Source organism: Lagopus muta, chromosome 5 (assembly GCF_023343835.1).
Source record: "Lagopus muta isolate bLagMut1 chromosome 5, bLagMut1 primary, whole genome shotgun sequence".
Classification (NCBI taxonomy): Eukaryota; Metazoa; Chordata; class Aves; order Galliformes; family Phasianidae; genus Lagopus; species Lagopus muta.
The window spans coordinates 54,342,620-54,359,006 of NC_064437.1; the positions used below are offsets into that span (position 1 = coordinate 54,342,620).

The window sequence follows — 16,387 nt, forward strand, 5'->3', positions numbered from 1 at the left end:
GATCTGTAGAGGAGTTGGGCAAGGGAGAGGTCACACAGCAAAATGCCATGTACTGCTTTTGGAAGCATCAGAAGCCAAAAATTCAGCATCTTTGTCAAAAATCATGCATCACAAAAAACCAACACACAGGTACACAACAGATCCTGGATATTCACTGCCAGAGACAGTGAATTCACAGTCACAGAATTCCAAAACCACACATGACATGCAGAACAGCAAGGCACAAGAAATTACCTGGAGCGACACTCTTTTTTGGAGTCTCAGACAAACTGGACATCCAAACTGGAAATCCAAGAAAAGGGCAGCCATAAAAGAAGGAAGGAATTAGAGAAAGAAGAAAATCATATCAGCAAGTTTGAAAGTTAATTTAAACAGATTAAAACAGAAAGGAACATCAACTTTTTTCTTTAGAGTTTGGTCAGCACAACGGGGATTTGCGTAAAGGTCAAGTCATAAGAACTACCCAGGTAAAATAAAAGTTAGTCAACTTGTGAAACTGACATGTAGTTCTTCAAATTTGAAATCTGAGTAAGATATGCTCTGAGCTTATTCCCACTAGGACAGGAAATGCATACCAAGAGACAGTTTGACTCATTAAGCCTCAGACCTGCAGAAGTATTTAGCTTTGCAGCTGTTAATGATCCCCGTAAGACCAACAGGCAACTCACAGAGATGGAACTTCAATACATGCAAGCATTTTGTTACCGTGGAACTGCATTAAGTAATAATAGACATGGAAGAATACAGAGCTCATACAAAGGTATAGTTAAATCACAAATGTTTAGCCAACAAACATGAGGCAGAAACCTGGCTAAAGAAAAAGCTAATACAATTGTTATCAACAAGGTCAAAAGTTTTCCCTGCCCCTCCACAAAATTAGGTTTAAATACTTGTCTCGGGATTCTGGGAACAATCACATTTTCTTGTTTTGTTTGAGTACACTGGAAGCATGTTTCTAAAGTTGTCAGGTTTGCCCCCATTTCAAAATAAGAACCAGCAAATATTCCCATTACATGGGATGGTGGAACACAGGCAGAAACACAGGCAGACCTGTTACTCTAACACCGCCTGGGAGAAGATGCAAGGTGGGAGGGGGGGTATTTATATGATAGACTAAGAACTTACTGAATTCTGGCAAACAACTCCAAAAAATGATTTTTAAAGCCCACTAGCAATAGTGAGCCCAACTCTGGAATAATCAGTTTAACAGCAGGGAAGATGCACCCTGCAGTTACTGGGAGAGAGGATCAGTGCATACTGGCACCCTTGCTTTTTTGACTTGCTACTGTCTTCTGACCCTCAGAGTATCATTAAGGCAGCCAAAAAACCCAAGTAACCAGTTAAAGATTCCTAGTACATATGTGCTTGTGATTTCTCAGTTACAATATAAAGCAAGAGAAAGGGCTTTCAGACATTCCCACTGGAAACCAGAGCTCCAAGAAACACTTCGCTGCATTTCCTCAGCGCTACAGGAATAGCAAAATCTTTGAATTTTTCCTTTATATCAGGCCCCCAATCTTCATCATGTTAGAGCAATACTGGAGGTCAGCTAGATTTGGCCTTTGTTTTTCAACAAATTCTCAGCAGTGGAAATACCTGAAAACTGCAACCATCTAGCCCCCAAACCCATGCACTGCACTGTAACAATCCAATACAAAACACATCATGATAACTTACAGTAATTTATTTTGGATTACCATTAAAAAAGGGGCTCTACACTGGTAGAGTGCAACAGGAAATCATCTGGCAGAGTAACTCATGCTCTAGCTTACAAAGGGAATATACAGCATGTTTCTATTACAGACTCAGGGCACAAACGGGAAAGGGTGTGAAGGAGCTGTTGTCAGCAACTTGTCTCTGAGCTTTTGAATAAACTTCCACTGCATTCAGGAAGGGGATTATGAACGTCAGTCAGCTGTCAGATCTTTTTCCAGATAGAAGAACCTGAATATTGCAGTGATAAAGAATGCAGATGTAATGTAGAAACAACCAGGAAGATTCCAGTTTGCCCCAGTACAAGCCAGAAGCAAAATGCTGAAACAGCCACCAACTAAAAATAGAGAAAGAATCAACTGTGCTTCACACCAGCTTAGGGCTTCCCTGGATCTGCCTGTCCAAGGGAGGGAGTTTAGCCCCAGATTCACAGCAACCTCATCTACAGATACCCACGTGTTCTCTCATAACTGACATGGAACAACGTGCCACAACAACAGCGTAAAAATGTTAGCTCCTATCTATTTCCAGAGAAAGCAAAAGTGGTTTTCTTCCCTTATCAAAATCATAATCTGTCTAGATCATAATAAGAAGGCAATCTAGAGCAGTAACTGGAGAACAACATCACTGATCCTGGGGCAGCTCCCCAGCCTGAGGAGCAGCACACAAGCTGCAGCACTTCTCAGCTGCCCCAGCCTGACAGCAGTGAGATGGAGACGGGGCTGCTCCTGAAGCAGAAGGCAGCTAGCATACTTCAGCTGCTCCTGCACATCTGCTTAGCATTAAGCTTCCTTCTTGGGGATTTTTTTTTTTTTTATTCCAAGACGTTTAAGCTCTAATTGCTACCAGCTTCTAAGAGTTCCTCCTACAAATAATAAAAATATCAGACATTAGTGATGGATTCCACTTCACAAAGAGCTCAAACGAAGAGCCATGGGGGGATCTAGGGCACAGGGAGGAGGTCGAGGGCCCCAGATGCGTGCTGCGCCCATGCCAGCAACACACAAACTTTGAACGGCCCCGGGTTTCCCCTTCAGGAGTTTTTCTGGAATTCTGCACGGGGCTTGGAACTGGTTTCCAATGGGATTGGTAATGGTAAACGAACAAACCCTCGCTTCCTGCCTCTCCTCTCCCCCTCTGCTGCACAGCCAAGCGCCGGCTGGTCTCAGATGATTTGGGGGGTGGGGGGAAATCTCAGTATTTGGAAGGGAAATTAAAAATGCCTGCTCAAAGCAAGCCACTCCTAAGGTAACAGCGTTTCGATTCTGCTCCATAACACCAGCCCCCACGGTCCTCACTGTCAGCTTCAGCTGGAGCCAGAACAAACCCCTCTGCTCGGAATTATTTTTAAAAGCTCAAAAGAAACACGGGTTCATAAATTACAACTCAGCCAGGAGCCAAGGCGCTGTGCAGAGTACTGAGGCTGTCCTTGGAGCCACCACACCATCCAGAAATAGCAGCACTGCAGGCTTTGGCAGTGACCACTGGACCCCATCCCTTTGGAGCTGCCCCCACTGAGGTGGGGACCTGGGGATGGGTCAGCTGCAGCCTCAGATGGGGAGGAAAGGAAGGAATTAGAGGGGGAAAGGCTTTGAAGGCTTCATTAAGCCAGTTGCCGTGGTGAACTAAACACAAGAAACAGATGACTGCATTTAGATTTCACCAGAAGCTTTTCTGCTGCCACTGAGACCAGTTTGTTTGCTGCTCCTCCCACTGCTGGCAAGAGAACAGGCGCCAGACTGCTGGGGACTAACGCTCTACTCTTGTGATACAGCCCCACTCATCTTCTTTTAGTAGCAGGCTATTTGTCTTGTGTGCAGCTAGGGCAGAGAGGACTTCAGGAAAACCCACAAAAGCCAGAAGTCTGAAGCTGAACGCACGAGCTCAGTGTTACCACAACCCAGGAGCTGCCACCTCCACGGTTCACATCATCTTACACATCCAGGTGAATTCCAGCAGGTGCAAAGCAGCTCCTTCTCCTCCACAGCTCTCTCAGCAGAAGTTATTGATACTGGATTTTTTTTTTTTTTTTGCCAGCAAAATGTTTAAGTGTCAAAACATTCAGTTCAACACTGACTACAGCATCCACTATTTAGTACTGCTGTATGGGCCAGAAGCAACACACAACCAAAGATTCACAGGTTGCATGCAGCTGGGGCTATCAGTTTTCTTTAAACTAGTACACGCACAGCTTTCTATCTTGTTAAGGTAAATATTGCCCAGTAACATTGCTGCAGTAATTCCCAGAGGTTAATTGGATCATACTCGTCCTAAGGCTTAGCATGGGTACAGCTCTGGCCACGTAGCCCTTGCACCAACCCAGCTCCTCAGCTATGCATGGAGAAATCCTGGGCCAAGGACATTTCTCATGGAGGACCTGGATGTAGCTATCTTGCTTTGGAGTGCAAAAAAAGTTTAATTACATCGGTATGACCTGTTCTATAGAAGTTGCCTTCCTTGAAGCCCTACATCAAACATCATCTGGGAATACTGAAATCTCTGAAAAGCTGTGCAGCTCCAGGGTGCAGCATAAAATACTGGGAAAATGAATACAAGAACAAGTTGCTGTGCTGATGAGATGCTGACATCTGGAAGTGACTGCCCCTTTCCAACAGGGATCAACTCCATAGGGCATTATTGCCCCTCAAGAAGAAGAGCTCAATTAACCACAGGCTGCAGTGGTGAGGTTGCAGCTGAGCATTTTGCAGATTCACTTCACAGGCATTCACCCTTCCTTTCTTGGAAGGATGAAAACAGTAAGCAATGCAGTCTTACAGTGAACTCAAATTACACTGGCTTCCTGAGTAGTCAAAATCAGTGCTGCACTCCACTTCAGAGAACTTCACTGGTGGTCCAGTAGCTGGCAGAGATTCCCCAACTGGAGCTGGGGGAAGTCAATGCTTTTTCTTCTCCATCAAGCAAAAGGCATTAAGAGACAAACAGGGGTGTTGTGAATTCATCAGTGGTATTTGACAAATCAGCAAGAAAGAGTTAGAGTGGGCTATTCCTTAGAAGTTGTCCAATTCTTCGAACTGGCCTACAGCCTTGCTCGCTGTAATATTCCCCACGTAGGACAGAATGGAAAATTGAAGTTAAGCCTTCATTTCAATCCTGATTTTGGAGGTCAAGCACACCAAGAGATTGGTATAAATGCGAGTGCCCTGCTGTTGCCCTAGATGCTCAGGCAGGACCTTACTGCCTAGAGAAGGTAAGGAATCACAGAGGGCCAGGCTCCATCCTGACTTCTCCCAAGCTGCTTCCTGGGGTTTGGCTTTCACTTTCCCGTCATCATTTCCTTTCCAACCAAGCTTGGGGACAACTTCCTCCTCCATGCCAGGGCACCATCTCTACCATCAGGAGCAGAAAGTTCGGTGAGGACCACCCAAAACCATAGGGTTTGCTTCTGCTTTTCCATCTACAGCCAGAGCACTATGTTCACTGTTCCCCCATACACTTGAGACTCCTTGAAACTTCCGATTCCTCACATCCATTGGTAATTCCTGTAAGCCTGTTGCCAGATTTCTCTCCATCAGCCCCTGCTCCTCTGTCTGGAGCCTGACACTGGTTAAATGAGAAGGTAATAATGTCCTGAAGAATATAAGTAACTACTTTTAACATTGACTCTGCATTGGTCACAAGCATAAAACAGCTTGGAAAGAAAAAAGAAGAAAAAAAAAAAAAAAAAAAAGCAGATAAACCTCAGCCTGAGTTGGTACCATTTTCACACATCCCTGGCTCACACAATTATCTCATTCAATTAGGCAAACAACAACAGATAGCCAGAGAAACAGGAGAATGGCACAGAAAGGCTACAAGTGTTTTGATCTATTATTTCAATCTCCACTGCCCAAGGCATATTGTTTAATTGTGCCATTGATGTTTCTCCCTGCAGGCCCCAGAGGGACCTACAACAAAACCAATATTTGTGCCCAGATCTAGGATGGGCCTGGTAACCACCCTGTCTCTTGCCACAGTGGCTTAAAAAAGCTTCCCTCGTTCTTATGACTGCAGGACATTAATACAGTGTGTTCCAAGCAAGCTTTTTTTAAATACAGAGAGTATTAGAATGAATATAGAGATTTAAGATTTTCTTTCTCTAGAACACAAGTAGTCTCAGTCCGAAGTAAATCTCTCATCCCTGCAGGATGCCTTTCCTACATACCTGAAGCAGATCTTCACCTCTACTTCACACATTATCTGTGGATGAGGCAGTACCTTAAAGAGCTACACTTAACAAATATTTGATTAGTTGATAACCAGAGATATCTTCCAATATGCAAATTCAGCCAAAGTGCAGATGATTTGACAGCAGGCAGTAAATAAGACCTTTAATTTCAGTCCAGCTCCCCAGCCCTCCTTCCTTCCCTCCTCTCCAAGCAGCTTGTGCAGTTGCAGATGCCTCAGGAAAAGGGGCTGTGCACAGGGGGGGCAGAGGACCAAGCTGCAGCCAGGCTCCTGGCCTGCCCAGCTGAATGCTGCAGACCAACGTCAGCCTGCTCCCACTTGCCACGTAAGCAGAGCTGCCTGGCGCATGCTGGACCCACACACGCTGCTTGGAAAATGTTCCCATCTGGCTCTCACGTGACTCGAGCATGCTTCAGAAATTCATCATCTGGATAACTCACTCCTACAGGGAAGAAATCCACAACCAGAGAGTCCTTTCCTGAGCTGCAGGATGAGAGGACCGCCTGCTCTGTACACAGCACAGCGCTGTGCTCACCAGCTGCAATCCAGCAGCCTCATACAGCCCCCTGTCCTTTCTAAAAGCACCCACTTACAGAAAAACGAGTTCCAATTTTCTACTCTGTTTACTTCTGCAAAAGCCCATCCTAATCCCATTTGAACCCAGAAGTATACAAGGCTCTGCAGTTCTTATACTGGCATCTATAGTTTGCATTAAGTCTTTCCACACAGCAAGCAAAGACCACTTCCCCTAGGACTGCTGTGGTCCTTGCACATACAATTCTGTAGGAGATCCCAGAGAGCCCCCAGCCAGTCAGCCCCTGCTGCAGAGCAGCCCTGCTGCCAAGCAGAGCACACTGCAGAATGGACCTGACCAGGCAGCCTGCCTGAACTGGCAGCAGGATGAGCTGCACACGTCACAATCCCTGCTGAGTGCCTTGAAGTAATGCTTTTGGCCATCTCCATAAGAGCCACTTCATCCAGAGCAGATTTTGCATGTCATGTAGCTAGCCCAAATGTGACAGTGAAAGTTACGCCAGGCTGAGTTGAAGTCACCCCAAGCTCTGCCCCTCGGGCAGTCAGGCCCCACACTTACATCCCTGCCAACCAAAGCCCATCAGCTTCCACTGCAGCAGGTGCATCTCACCTGCCTTACGTCATGTGCCAGAACCAAAGCCTGACAGCACATGGTTCCCTGGGTGTGAAAGAGAAAAAACCCACGCAAGCAGCGCTAACACAATCTGCCACTTGACAGACAGAGGAGGGAGGCAGGACAGGAGCAGACAGAGCTCCCTAAAACCAGAAGATCCATTCCATCCCCAGAGGCACTTAGAGAGTTCAGGTTGTCCATACAGACCACACCTTATCCTTGCAGCCCAGCTCTGCCCTGAACTGGGAAGCTCAGAGAGCACAAACATTCCTCTCCCTAATCCTGTGCTCTGTCCCCACACTTCAATTTAAAAGCCACACAAGGCACAAACAACTGTTCTTCTCTTACCCCATCTTCCACCCTCAGCATATGGGCCATCCAGAAAAGGACAGCAGGCCCAGACATCCAGCAGGCTATACAGCTCATCAGCAGAAAAGTGAGGCAGTGCAGAAAGAATAATGGTTCCTATTTATCTGTTCTTCAGCAGCTGCAGGCATAAGTACAAAGCATTTTAATTTAAATAGTGATTTCAAAAACGTGGAGCACAAGAAGACTGAATGGCAAGATCAGTTTACTTCTACCAGAATACTACAGAATTGGAGAGGGAATTAGGCTGGGCAGGGTCACACATTGCCCAGTGATGCAGAACAGCATCACATGTGCTGTGAGGAGATGAAGGGTGCCTGGCATAGCCAAAGCTCTTCCTTGGAGCCCTCTAAGCAGAGAGCAACAGCCTTGCTTTGGAAAAGCGCAAGTGTTAACAAGCAAGAGCTATCATGTTGCTTCAGCTACATCTTAGCTCACAAACCAGTTAAACATAAAATAAAATTAAAAAAAAAAAAACTCAAGTAAAAAAGTAAGCTGTTTTGGGAATTATTACATTGAGCAAAAGCTAGTAAACCGAACAGCAGTTACAGTTCAGCAAATTCTAAAGTTATTCATCATGAGAAGAGGGAACTTCACCATCAAGAACTGAACTGGGAATGCACATTAAGACCATTTACTACTAGGCTCAGACTCAGGAAGTACATACCCAATAATTACAAACTAAGCTTTGTTTGGACCTTTGTTACTATGCTTCTGCTTACTCTATCCATCTTTTATTACTAAATCCCTTTATCCTCCTTTAAAAAAAAAAAAAAAAAAAAAAAAAAAAAAGAAAGAAAAACACTATGTGAGAACCAAGATGTTCTGCCAGAATCTGCTGTTTTTAAATTCCACATGATAATTAGTACATACAGCCAGGAAGGTTAATCATACAATGGGAGAAGAGGTCCCAGGTTTGATCAAGAGGAATCCTGCCAGTACTTGTGAGGGTGCAGAAGAGCAGCAGCAGACAAGCCACCTGCTCCAGCCATTCCCATCAGCATGGGAACAGCAACAGAGCTGCTCCACCATGGCTGATGCTGCACTGACTGACTGCAGACAGCAATGCAAGTAACAGCACACGCATGTGATTCATCAGCACACACACAAGAGCACGTGCCTTTGTCTGCAGGGACCATGTTGCAGCACAGATCTCTTGCAAGGATTAGGACACCAAGGCCAAGCTATGTGCTTTACAATGCTGCTGGGACCCTGCCATGGGCTTGGACAAACTTAGATTGCCCATTTGCCACCTTAAAAAACAAACAAAAGCCTCCCTAGCTTAAGCTTTTCAAGGGGGAGTATGGGGAGACAGAGCTAGAGGTGAACAATGAGAGCAGAATGACTAACATTTGGGTTGAAAACCACACCATACCTTTGCTGTGCTATCACCTGGGCTTGGATTCATCCAGCAGTAACCAACTGCCTGTCTCACTGCCTACACACTCAGCACTGGTAGCCACAAGATATCTGCTGCAGTTACCACCACAGGAGAGAGTTGCCTCACAACATGATTTACCACTTCACTTTACTGGATGTATTTTTTGACATCTTTAGTACCACACTTGCAGATTGGGCCCTTCAGAAATGACATAAAAGATTAAGCTCTACCTCTTGGGTCAGCTCTAGGGACAGGCAGAAACAGCTCCAGCTATGCTGGTCCAGCTAATGGCTCGCACATTTGCAACCCTGCTGAATGATTAAGTACAGAAGGGCTAGCACACACCACTTATTTTCTCCATATTACCTCAAAGGAGGCAGTTCAAACTGAAGTTAAGAAAATAAAACTCATTTACAAAAATGAAAAAGCATGCAAGACATGCCATGGAGCTGTAAGGGCAGGCTGGATGTGTGGTGTGACAGAACCACAGAAGTTAAGCTCTGGAGGGATGAGCATAGCTCAGCTGTAAACCCAGGAAAGAAACAGCCAAGAGTTCAGCCATTTCTCTTCATAATTACAAAGAAAGTGGACAAAACCCATCCCTGATAACTCAAACAGCAATTAAGGCATCTCCCTAAAGCTGACAGAACGTGCCCTCAGTGTGCAAGCAAGTTTTCCTTAGCAAGAAGAAATGAGTAAAGACCCAATTCCTGCTTGCAGCCCAAGGAACAGCCCCACAACGTGACAGGCCATAAGGGCCGCAGTACTGTTACAGCAATCTGCTCGTCTTTCCCCTGGAGGCCCCACTTCCGTAGCTGTTGTAATTCTCAACTCTACTTAATCCTCCCATTGAGGGAATATTAAAGAGATATCAATAAAAAGACAGTCTGAGTGGCTTCAAACAGACATTAAAGTTTTTATTTACATCCTTCCTCATTTTAGGCTACAGAAGGGAAAAGAAGCAGATTGCTGTCTGGGTGCTGCAGTATTCTGCTTGTCCAATAACTGAATGTGGGAACAGCGCTGAAAGATGCTTCTCTCTGCCGAGGAAGCCAAGCTTCATCAACAGCCCCACCGAGGCACCACTGGCTTGGAGCAAGCTGCTAAGCTAATGCTCTGAGTGCTCAATTACAGGGGCTGTTTAAACAGACTACAGCTGGCAGGCTCAGCCAGAGCATGGCCAGCTCAATGCAGACAGGATCTGATCAATTAGGGAAAGGAGACACTGTGGTGCTGATGGAGCCATAAACTTCAAGTTTATTTCCCCTCACTGTAGGGACATCCTACCTCACAAGAGCAGAGAGTAAGACAAAGCCACCAAGTAGCAGCTTGGGGCCAGGGCGGCCAGGGCAGGGGGAGTGAGCAAGCAGTGGGGTTTCTGTTAGGCTTTCAGAAGGGGGGTGGCCAGAAGGGCCTTTGCAAGCAAACACCAAAAAAGATACAAGGGCTTGGCTGCCTACAAGGCAGGTGGCAGAAAGATTCCTTAGCACTGAAAGCTAAGGTGAAGCAGCATCTTCTGCTAGCTGTAACCCCACTGTAAGCAACGGGAACTCTCTCAGTAATAGATGAGCATGAAGACTGAGTGTGGAAAACCCGTGGAAGCCATGTCACCTCTCTAATTACCACCAAATGCCTGGTTCCAGCTGTTTACTCCAGCTTTATGACCAAAGATCTGACAACAACTTTGGCAGTGAACTACCAAAGAAAAATTCTCAGCAAGGGAAGAGGGCTAGATCATCATACTCCAGGAGCATAAAACCTGTTATAGCCAGCAACAACCTAAGGGAGACAGGAACATCTTTGAGGATAAACATCCTGAAACTGGTTTCACAAGCCACATCAGGATTGGCAGATGTCTCAAGGGTTAATTAATTCACCATGCACAGATGGTAGCTGGTAGGGTTTGGAGAGTGGATTAACCTAATTTGTGGTTTGTAATGTACCATGCAAATATCCATTACAAGATTCGGAGCAATTCTGCCCTTATTTTGATTTGAGGAGAGAAAACCACACATTGGATGACTGCATAGAAGTAATGCCTATTTTGAGTGACAAATGAGTTGCTGTTCACTTGGTTAATGGCAGTGACAAATCAGTCTGAAAAGTAATCCCTTCCCTTTTTGCTACAGAGGGACTTGGGATGAACCCAGACGAGATCGCTTGCTGTGGGTATGCAGAACATGTCAGCCTTAACCGCTCCTCACAGTTGTACTGAGGCCTCCTCATCACTAAGGGAGGGACCCAGAGCAACAATTCAATTGACTGAAAATAAGAAGGCAGCTCTGCAACATGTCACATACAGCCCTACAAATCCAAAGCAACAGCCCACGTGGCTGCTCAGGCCATAGCAAATGGCCATGCCTACGCAGAGCCCAGCTGCTTCAGCAGAGCTCCAAGCTGACTGCAGGTTAAAGCATTTATAATTAGATCATAACCAAGGAAAGGGCTGTGTTTATACAGCACTTTGCACAAGAGGAAGCCCTGGCTCAAGGCTGGCATACAGAGATGCTGCAGATCAGCACAAGACTCTTCTGTTTAGCTAAGTTAAGGCCATGCTGTTGCACTTTGTTCAGAATGTCCCCAGATGTTTACAACTGCTATCAGCTGCAGTGATAAATGCATCCCTAACTCCTATTAAACTCTGAACTTCCCCAGTTTCTCCCTGCTTTAAGGGCTCAGCACAGGACTAGCTAGAAATGCACTCATTGGCAAGGCAGAGGTCAGGGTAGAGGCAACAGTGGCTATCAGAGGCATTCCCCAAATGTTTCTGCCATCAGTCACACTCATGCCCTGCCTTCCCAAGATGGAGCAGCTGTGAGATTCCTGCTGCTCACAGCTCTAAGTCTCTTCCCAGCATATCCTTGGTCAAAAAAAAAAGGTATTCTCAGGTCTGATCTGTTGGGAGGCATTCAAGTGTCTATTTGTACCATTTAAGATTGAGTAGTGTTTGCACCTACAGAGGAAGCTGCATTTCAAAGTTATTGGTTATCTTTAAAGGCTCTTCACAACACAGGCTCGGAAGCTGTGTTCATTCATCCCATCACTAGACCCAGTGTCATAAAGCTGCTCTTTGTTAGAGGCTGTAACCACCAACTCTCTCGGCATATTCTTTGGCTTGTTGTATGTACACTCCCACGACATCAAGCTCCAAGTAGAATGAAGCCTTCCCCCGCCACTCTAAAGACAAGCAAGAAGATGGTTGAGAACAGAGTCCCTTTATATAACTCACTTCGGTCAGACTGCTGCTTCACATTCCTCTTACAGTGTAAGTGGAGAAAGAGCATCCCTAAATCCCACTGCATCCAAGCCCTGGCTGTGCAGTCAGCCACCAAGGGGCAGAGAAGAAGAAACTCCCCAAACAAGACCCAGCAACACATGAGGGTGGGAGAGCAGAGCAGGGGAGCCCAGCCTCGGGGATCGATGAGCATGCTGTTTGGGATGCCTCAAGGGGAACAGACGGCGTCCCAGCTGCACTGATTCAACTTAGTCCCTCTTCCCTCAGTGTCACAATGTATCAGCTCCAGCTTCTCTCCAGAATGGAGGAGTAGCAGCTTCTCATCCTTCCAAAGCAATCCCTCATACATCTTACAAGACCAACACTGCAGCTCCTGTGCACGTCAACTTGTGCACAGGTTCCAAAGCACTCAGTTTCCTTGTGCTGTTCTAGGTCAGTGCTAAATCAGGTTGCCCCAGAGACTTCAGCAACACATTTCAGCAGTCTTTATGTGGCCTTAAAACCCCAGTGCTCTGCACAGGGCACCGTGAGCCAGGATCTTCTGCCCTCAACTCTGCCTTCTGCATACTCTCTCACACCTTTACAGCCTGGCCCTCTAGAGAAAATGCTTCTGCACATTTAATTCACTGTCCAGTTTGTACAAACAGTGTAAAGTTTATTTAATATTACATGCTAGAAGTACAGTCACATCTCTGTGGACGGACCTGCCTAGAACTGCAACCCAGAAAGAAGTTCCGTAGGAAACAAGGAAGTTAAATGTTCTCCGGGTTCCAGTGCTCCACCTGCCTCTGATTACCATCACCCACCTGCACTTATGGTAAATTTAAAGGAACTCAGGAGGAGAGCACCACAAGCACCAGCCTGCAAAGGGAACAGCCATAAATGCACAGGATGGCAGGGTCGAGTAACAGCTCGCATTAGTGTACCACTTAGCTTATTACAGGACTGCAGCATAAAAGCTCTCATAATTAACAAATCAATCTAGGCAGTGACATTCTTTAAGTTCAGTAAGTTACATTCCCAGAGATTCAGCCATTGCAGCATTTCTTTATCATCATCTCAAAACACAAGAGGAAAAAATCCTCCCCTCCTCTGCACATAGGCCAGACTATTCCAGGGGTTGCAGAGGGTTTCAGGGGCCTCTTTGGATGCCCTGGATGCGATTCAGAGCAATTGAGACTACAAACAAAGTCAATGAGAGTTGCAGGTGCTCAGTACTGCTTGGGAGAGGAAAAAAAAAAAAAAAAAAAGGAAAGAAAGAAGCCCTATCACATCCAACTCAGAACAGCCAAATGCAGAGGCCCATAATCACATTTCCCTGTTGAAAACATATCTGTATAAATCACTAAGAGCTATAAGGAAATGGGAAAAATTGGTTTTATGTAGCTTCAGATCAGGATTTTATAGGACATTTGAATCCAGGACTTAAAAACAAAATAAAGAGCTATGGCCCTTGAGTCAACCCTAACCCAGAAACAGGCAGTGAGAACATTTTGCATTGAAAGCTTCAGCAGATCCTTTTGGTCAGGCAAAAATAAGATTCAGACCCACACAGAAAAGCATCCTCTTCCTCTTCCCTCAAAGAAATACCTCCAACTCTTAAACTATATTTTTACTTAGGTAGAGATTGACTTAAGAAAAAAGCAAAAAGAAATGTAACCCCATTAGTCTCTTAGACTGGAGAAAGAGCTCTATAAACACCAACATTTTAATTGCAATACAATGTAAGATGAGTTTCTTCTCTTCAGTGGAGCAGAAAGAATTTGATGCCTAGCTACAGCAGGTTTCAGCAATGAAAAGTTAAACTGCTATATAATTTCATGCAACACAAGGGAAGGTTTAAAAAGGAGGGGAAAAAAACAATCCAGTTCCCTCTATAATCATACAGTAAAAAGGTCAGTATCTTACCTGATTTTCTCTTTGAAGATCCATAGTCCCTGAAAAAGAGACAACAACAAATAGACATGGTTAGAGCTGGAAACAGAGAGAGAATGGAGGCGTCCCAAATTTCCACCCATAGGCTCAAGGGCTCATTCTGCCCGCTCCCCCCTTTAAAGAGGAGCTCAGGGCTGCAAGGCATTGACGGGCAAGGGCTGGGGCTGGGACAGGTCCTGAGCAGAACCGGCTCATCGGCAGCAGCTGGGCTTCTGCAGCACCGAGGGCTGGGGAAGCATGTGATCACTGAGATAGAGCCAACCATCCTCCGGCAGCAAGGCAGGGGAGAAGGGTGTCACTTTTTCCCCTTTAAATCGAGCTATTAAATGCATGGCTACTGGATTAACCCCTGCCGTTCCCCTGGAGAGGAGAGGGAACGTGAACTGCTTGCCGTAGGGGTGCGGCTGCTGCGGGCTGGGCTGGCACTGCGTGCCGTCCCCTCCTCCCATTAATTGGTGCATAACCTTCAGATCCCTTCCGGGCATCTCTGACAAACACGAAGAGAAATACCCAAACGCCCCTAACTTTGCCCCTTCTTTCTTCTGGGATGGGGAATGCACCCTGACTTTCCCACAGTGGTTTAAGGACCTTCTGCTTGCTACAGAACAGCTGAAATCTCAGAGAGCTGCTGCAGGAGTGAGCTGAAACTACAGAACACAGCTGCAGAAGAAGAGAAACACTTCGTGGTGGCTGCACTTCCCCTTGGTGCCCTGAGCCCCATCCATGTGCAGATGGGGCAGAAGGGGCATCGCTGTGCAGGCACAGTGCCCTTCATGCTTGGAATGTGTAGGATTTGCTCCTGGTGAGTAATAACTCCTCAGGAGTTTTTTGCACCCTCTTTGGATTTTCCAGTTCCTATTTCAATTAAAGGGTTTTCTCAGCCATGCCTGTGTTTGACATGAAGATGCTACTGCTGTTGCTTCAGATCAATATCAAAGTGATATTATATATCCAGAAGTAATGCTCGCTATATGGTGCCTAAAACAGAGACCCCTCAGAACAGCTGGGGAAGGGATGGCTCCCGGAATGCAATCACCAGCCCCAGCTCTGCTCCCACCAGCACACCAGAACACCCTGTGACAGTCCCTATAAGAGAGGCATGGCCACTCTTCCATTCCTAGCCAACCCATGCCTGCCACTTGTATATATCATCCAATTCACACGACTGGAAATGGGCTGTTGATGGATGGTTAGAGTTAGCAAGCAACCAAAAGCAGATAAAACTGCTCCCAGCATCCCACCACATCAAGCCAAAGTCAGTACTCAGGTCTGGAAAGCACAGTGCAAGAAGATGGTTTGTCTGTGTCCTCGCTCTCCTCCAACAGCAACCACCAAGGAATGCTCAGCCCTCCATCCCAGATGTCCTCCCACATTTTGCAGCCCAGTCTCAAGCTGTTTCTCAGAGCTTGTGTGAGAGGCTGCAGGAAGCTTTTAAATGAGGCTTTTTCTTTTAATTCTAAAGGATGACTCACCCATACAATTTCAAGAAGGCAGAGATTTAAAAAGGCAAAATTTTGAAACTGTTTTCTTCTTTCTCTGTGATGAGCTTTTCCATGCTTATCTTTGTTCCTGTCCTATTCCTCATCCAGCTGGCATTTCTTCCATAGCAAAAACACATAATTTATGACAGAACGCTCGCCCTAAAACTGAGTTCCATGAGCCCTGTGGTGGGCAGGCACACCCCACACCACACTACTACTGCCATCACCAAACGTTGTACTCCACAGCATGTGACACCACAGTTCTGGTCAATGGCAAACATGGTGCCAACAGAGGCACATTTGACCCAACAAATCCCATCACTGTTTCTCTTGGTTTATGCCACAGATACAAACTCTGTCTTGCTGCCCCACACTCAGCCAATGCACACTGGTCCTCCCCTCTGGGTCTTCTGCATATCTATCCCACAGGTTCCTGCACTGCACTGAGGATGTCCTTTTATGTGCTACAGTGTTTAATTCTTCTCTAATGTCCTTCTCAAAATTTATGTGTAGACCAAATGTAGACCAAAATGAAGGTGGGAACTTCACTCGATTAAGTACTTTGCAAAAAGAAATGGCTGCTGCCCCTAACTGACAAAGAAAACCAAATGATGGGGGGGAAAAAAAGCATATTATACACATTGCACTGATGAGGAATCATAAAAAAGGCTGTTGAACCTGCACCTTCTGGTCTTAGTTTCCAGTCTGTAGCGCAGGATCATCCTTTCATAAGAAATTAGATGACCATTACAAAATATTTGTTTCAATCACCACCACCTTCCCATTGTGAGGCTCACTCAAAGAGAAAGCCAACAGCCAACCTGAAGGACGGGTTTTCATTCCTTCTCCAGATTTTCAAGTCATATTTTATCACATTCTGACTTGGGAGTTCCTGAAGTCCCTGAACCCCATGTCTCCCTGTCTCGTTTTCTATACAAAATGTT

The 16,387-nt window shown here is 45.8% G+C and overlaps 1 protein-coding gene across 7 annotated transcripts in view; it reads right to left on the bottom strand.

Annotated features, from left to right (window-relative positions):
• SH3PXD2A (SH3 and PX domains 2A) overlaps positions 1-16,387 on the bottom strand; it is a 235,739-nt gene that overhangs the window by 74,951 nt on the left and 144,401 nt on the right. For 4 of the 7 annotated variants that reach the window (XM_048946827.1, XM_048946828.1, XM_048946826.1 and 1 more), the window contains 2 exons: positions 13,936-13,964; positions 235-282 (listed from right to left, as the gene is read on the bottom strand). In XM_048946827.1, coding sequence (XP_048802784.1) covers positions 235-282; positions 13,936-13,964 — 77 coding nt within the window. Of the gene's footprint in view, positions 1-234; positions 283-13,935; positions 14,364-16,387 lie in introns of those variants that run through there. The other 3 variants (XM_048946825.1, XM_048946832.1, XM_048946830.1) reach the window with 2 other exon arrangements.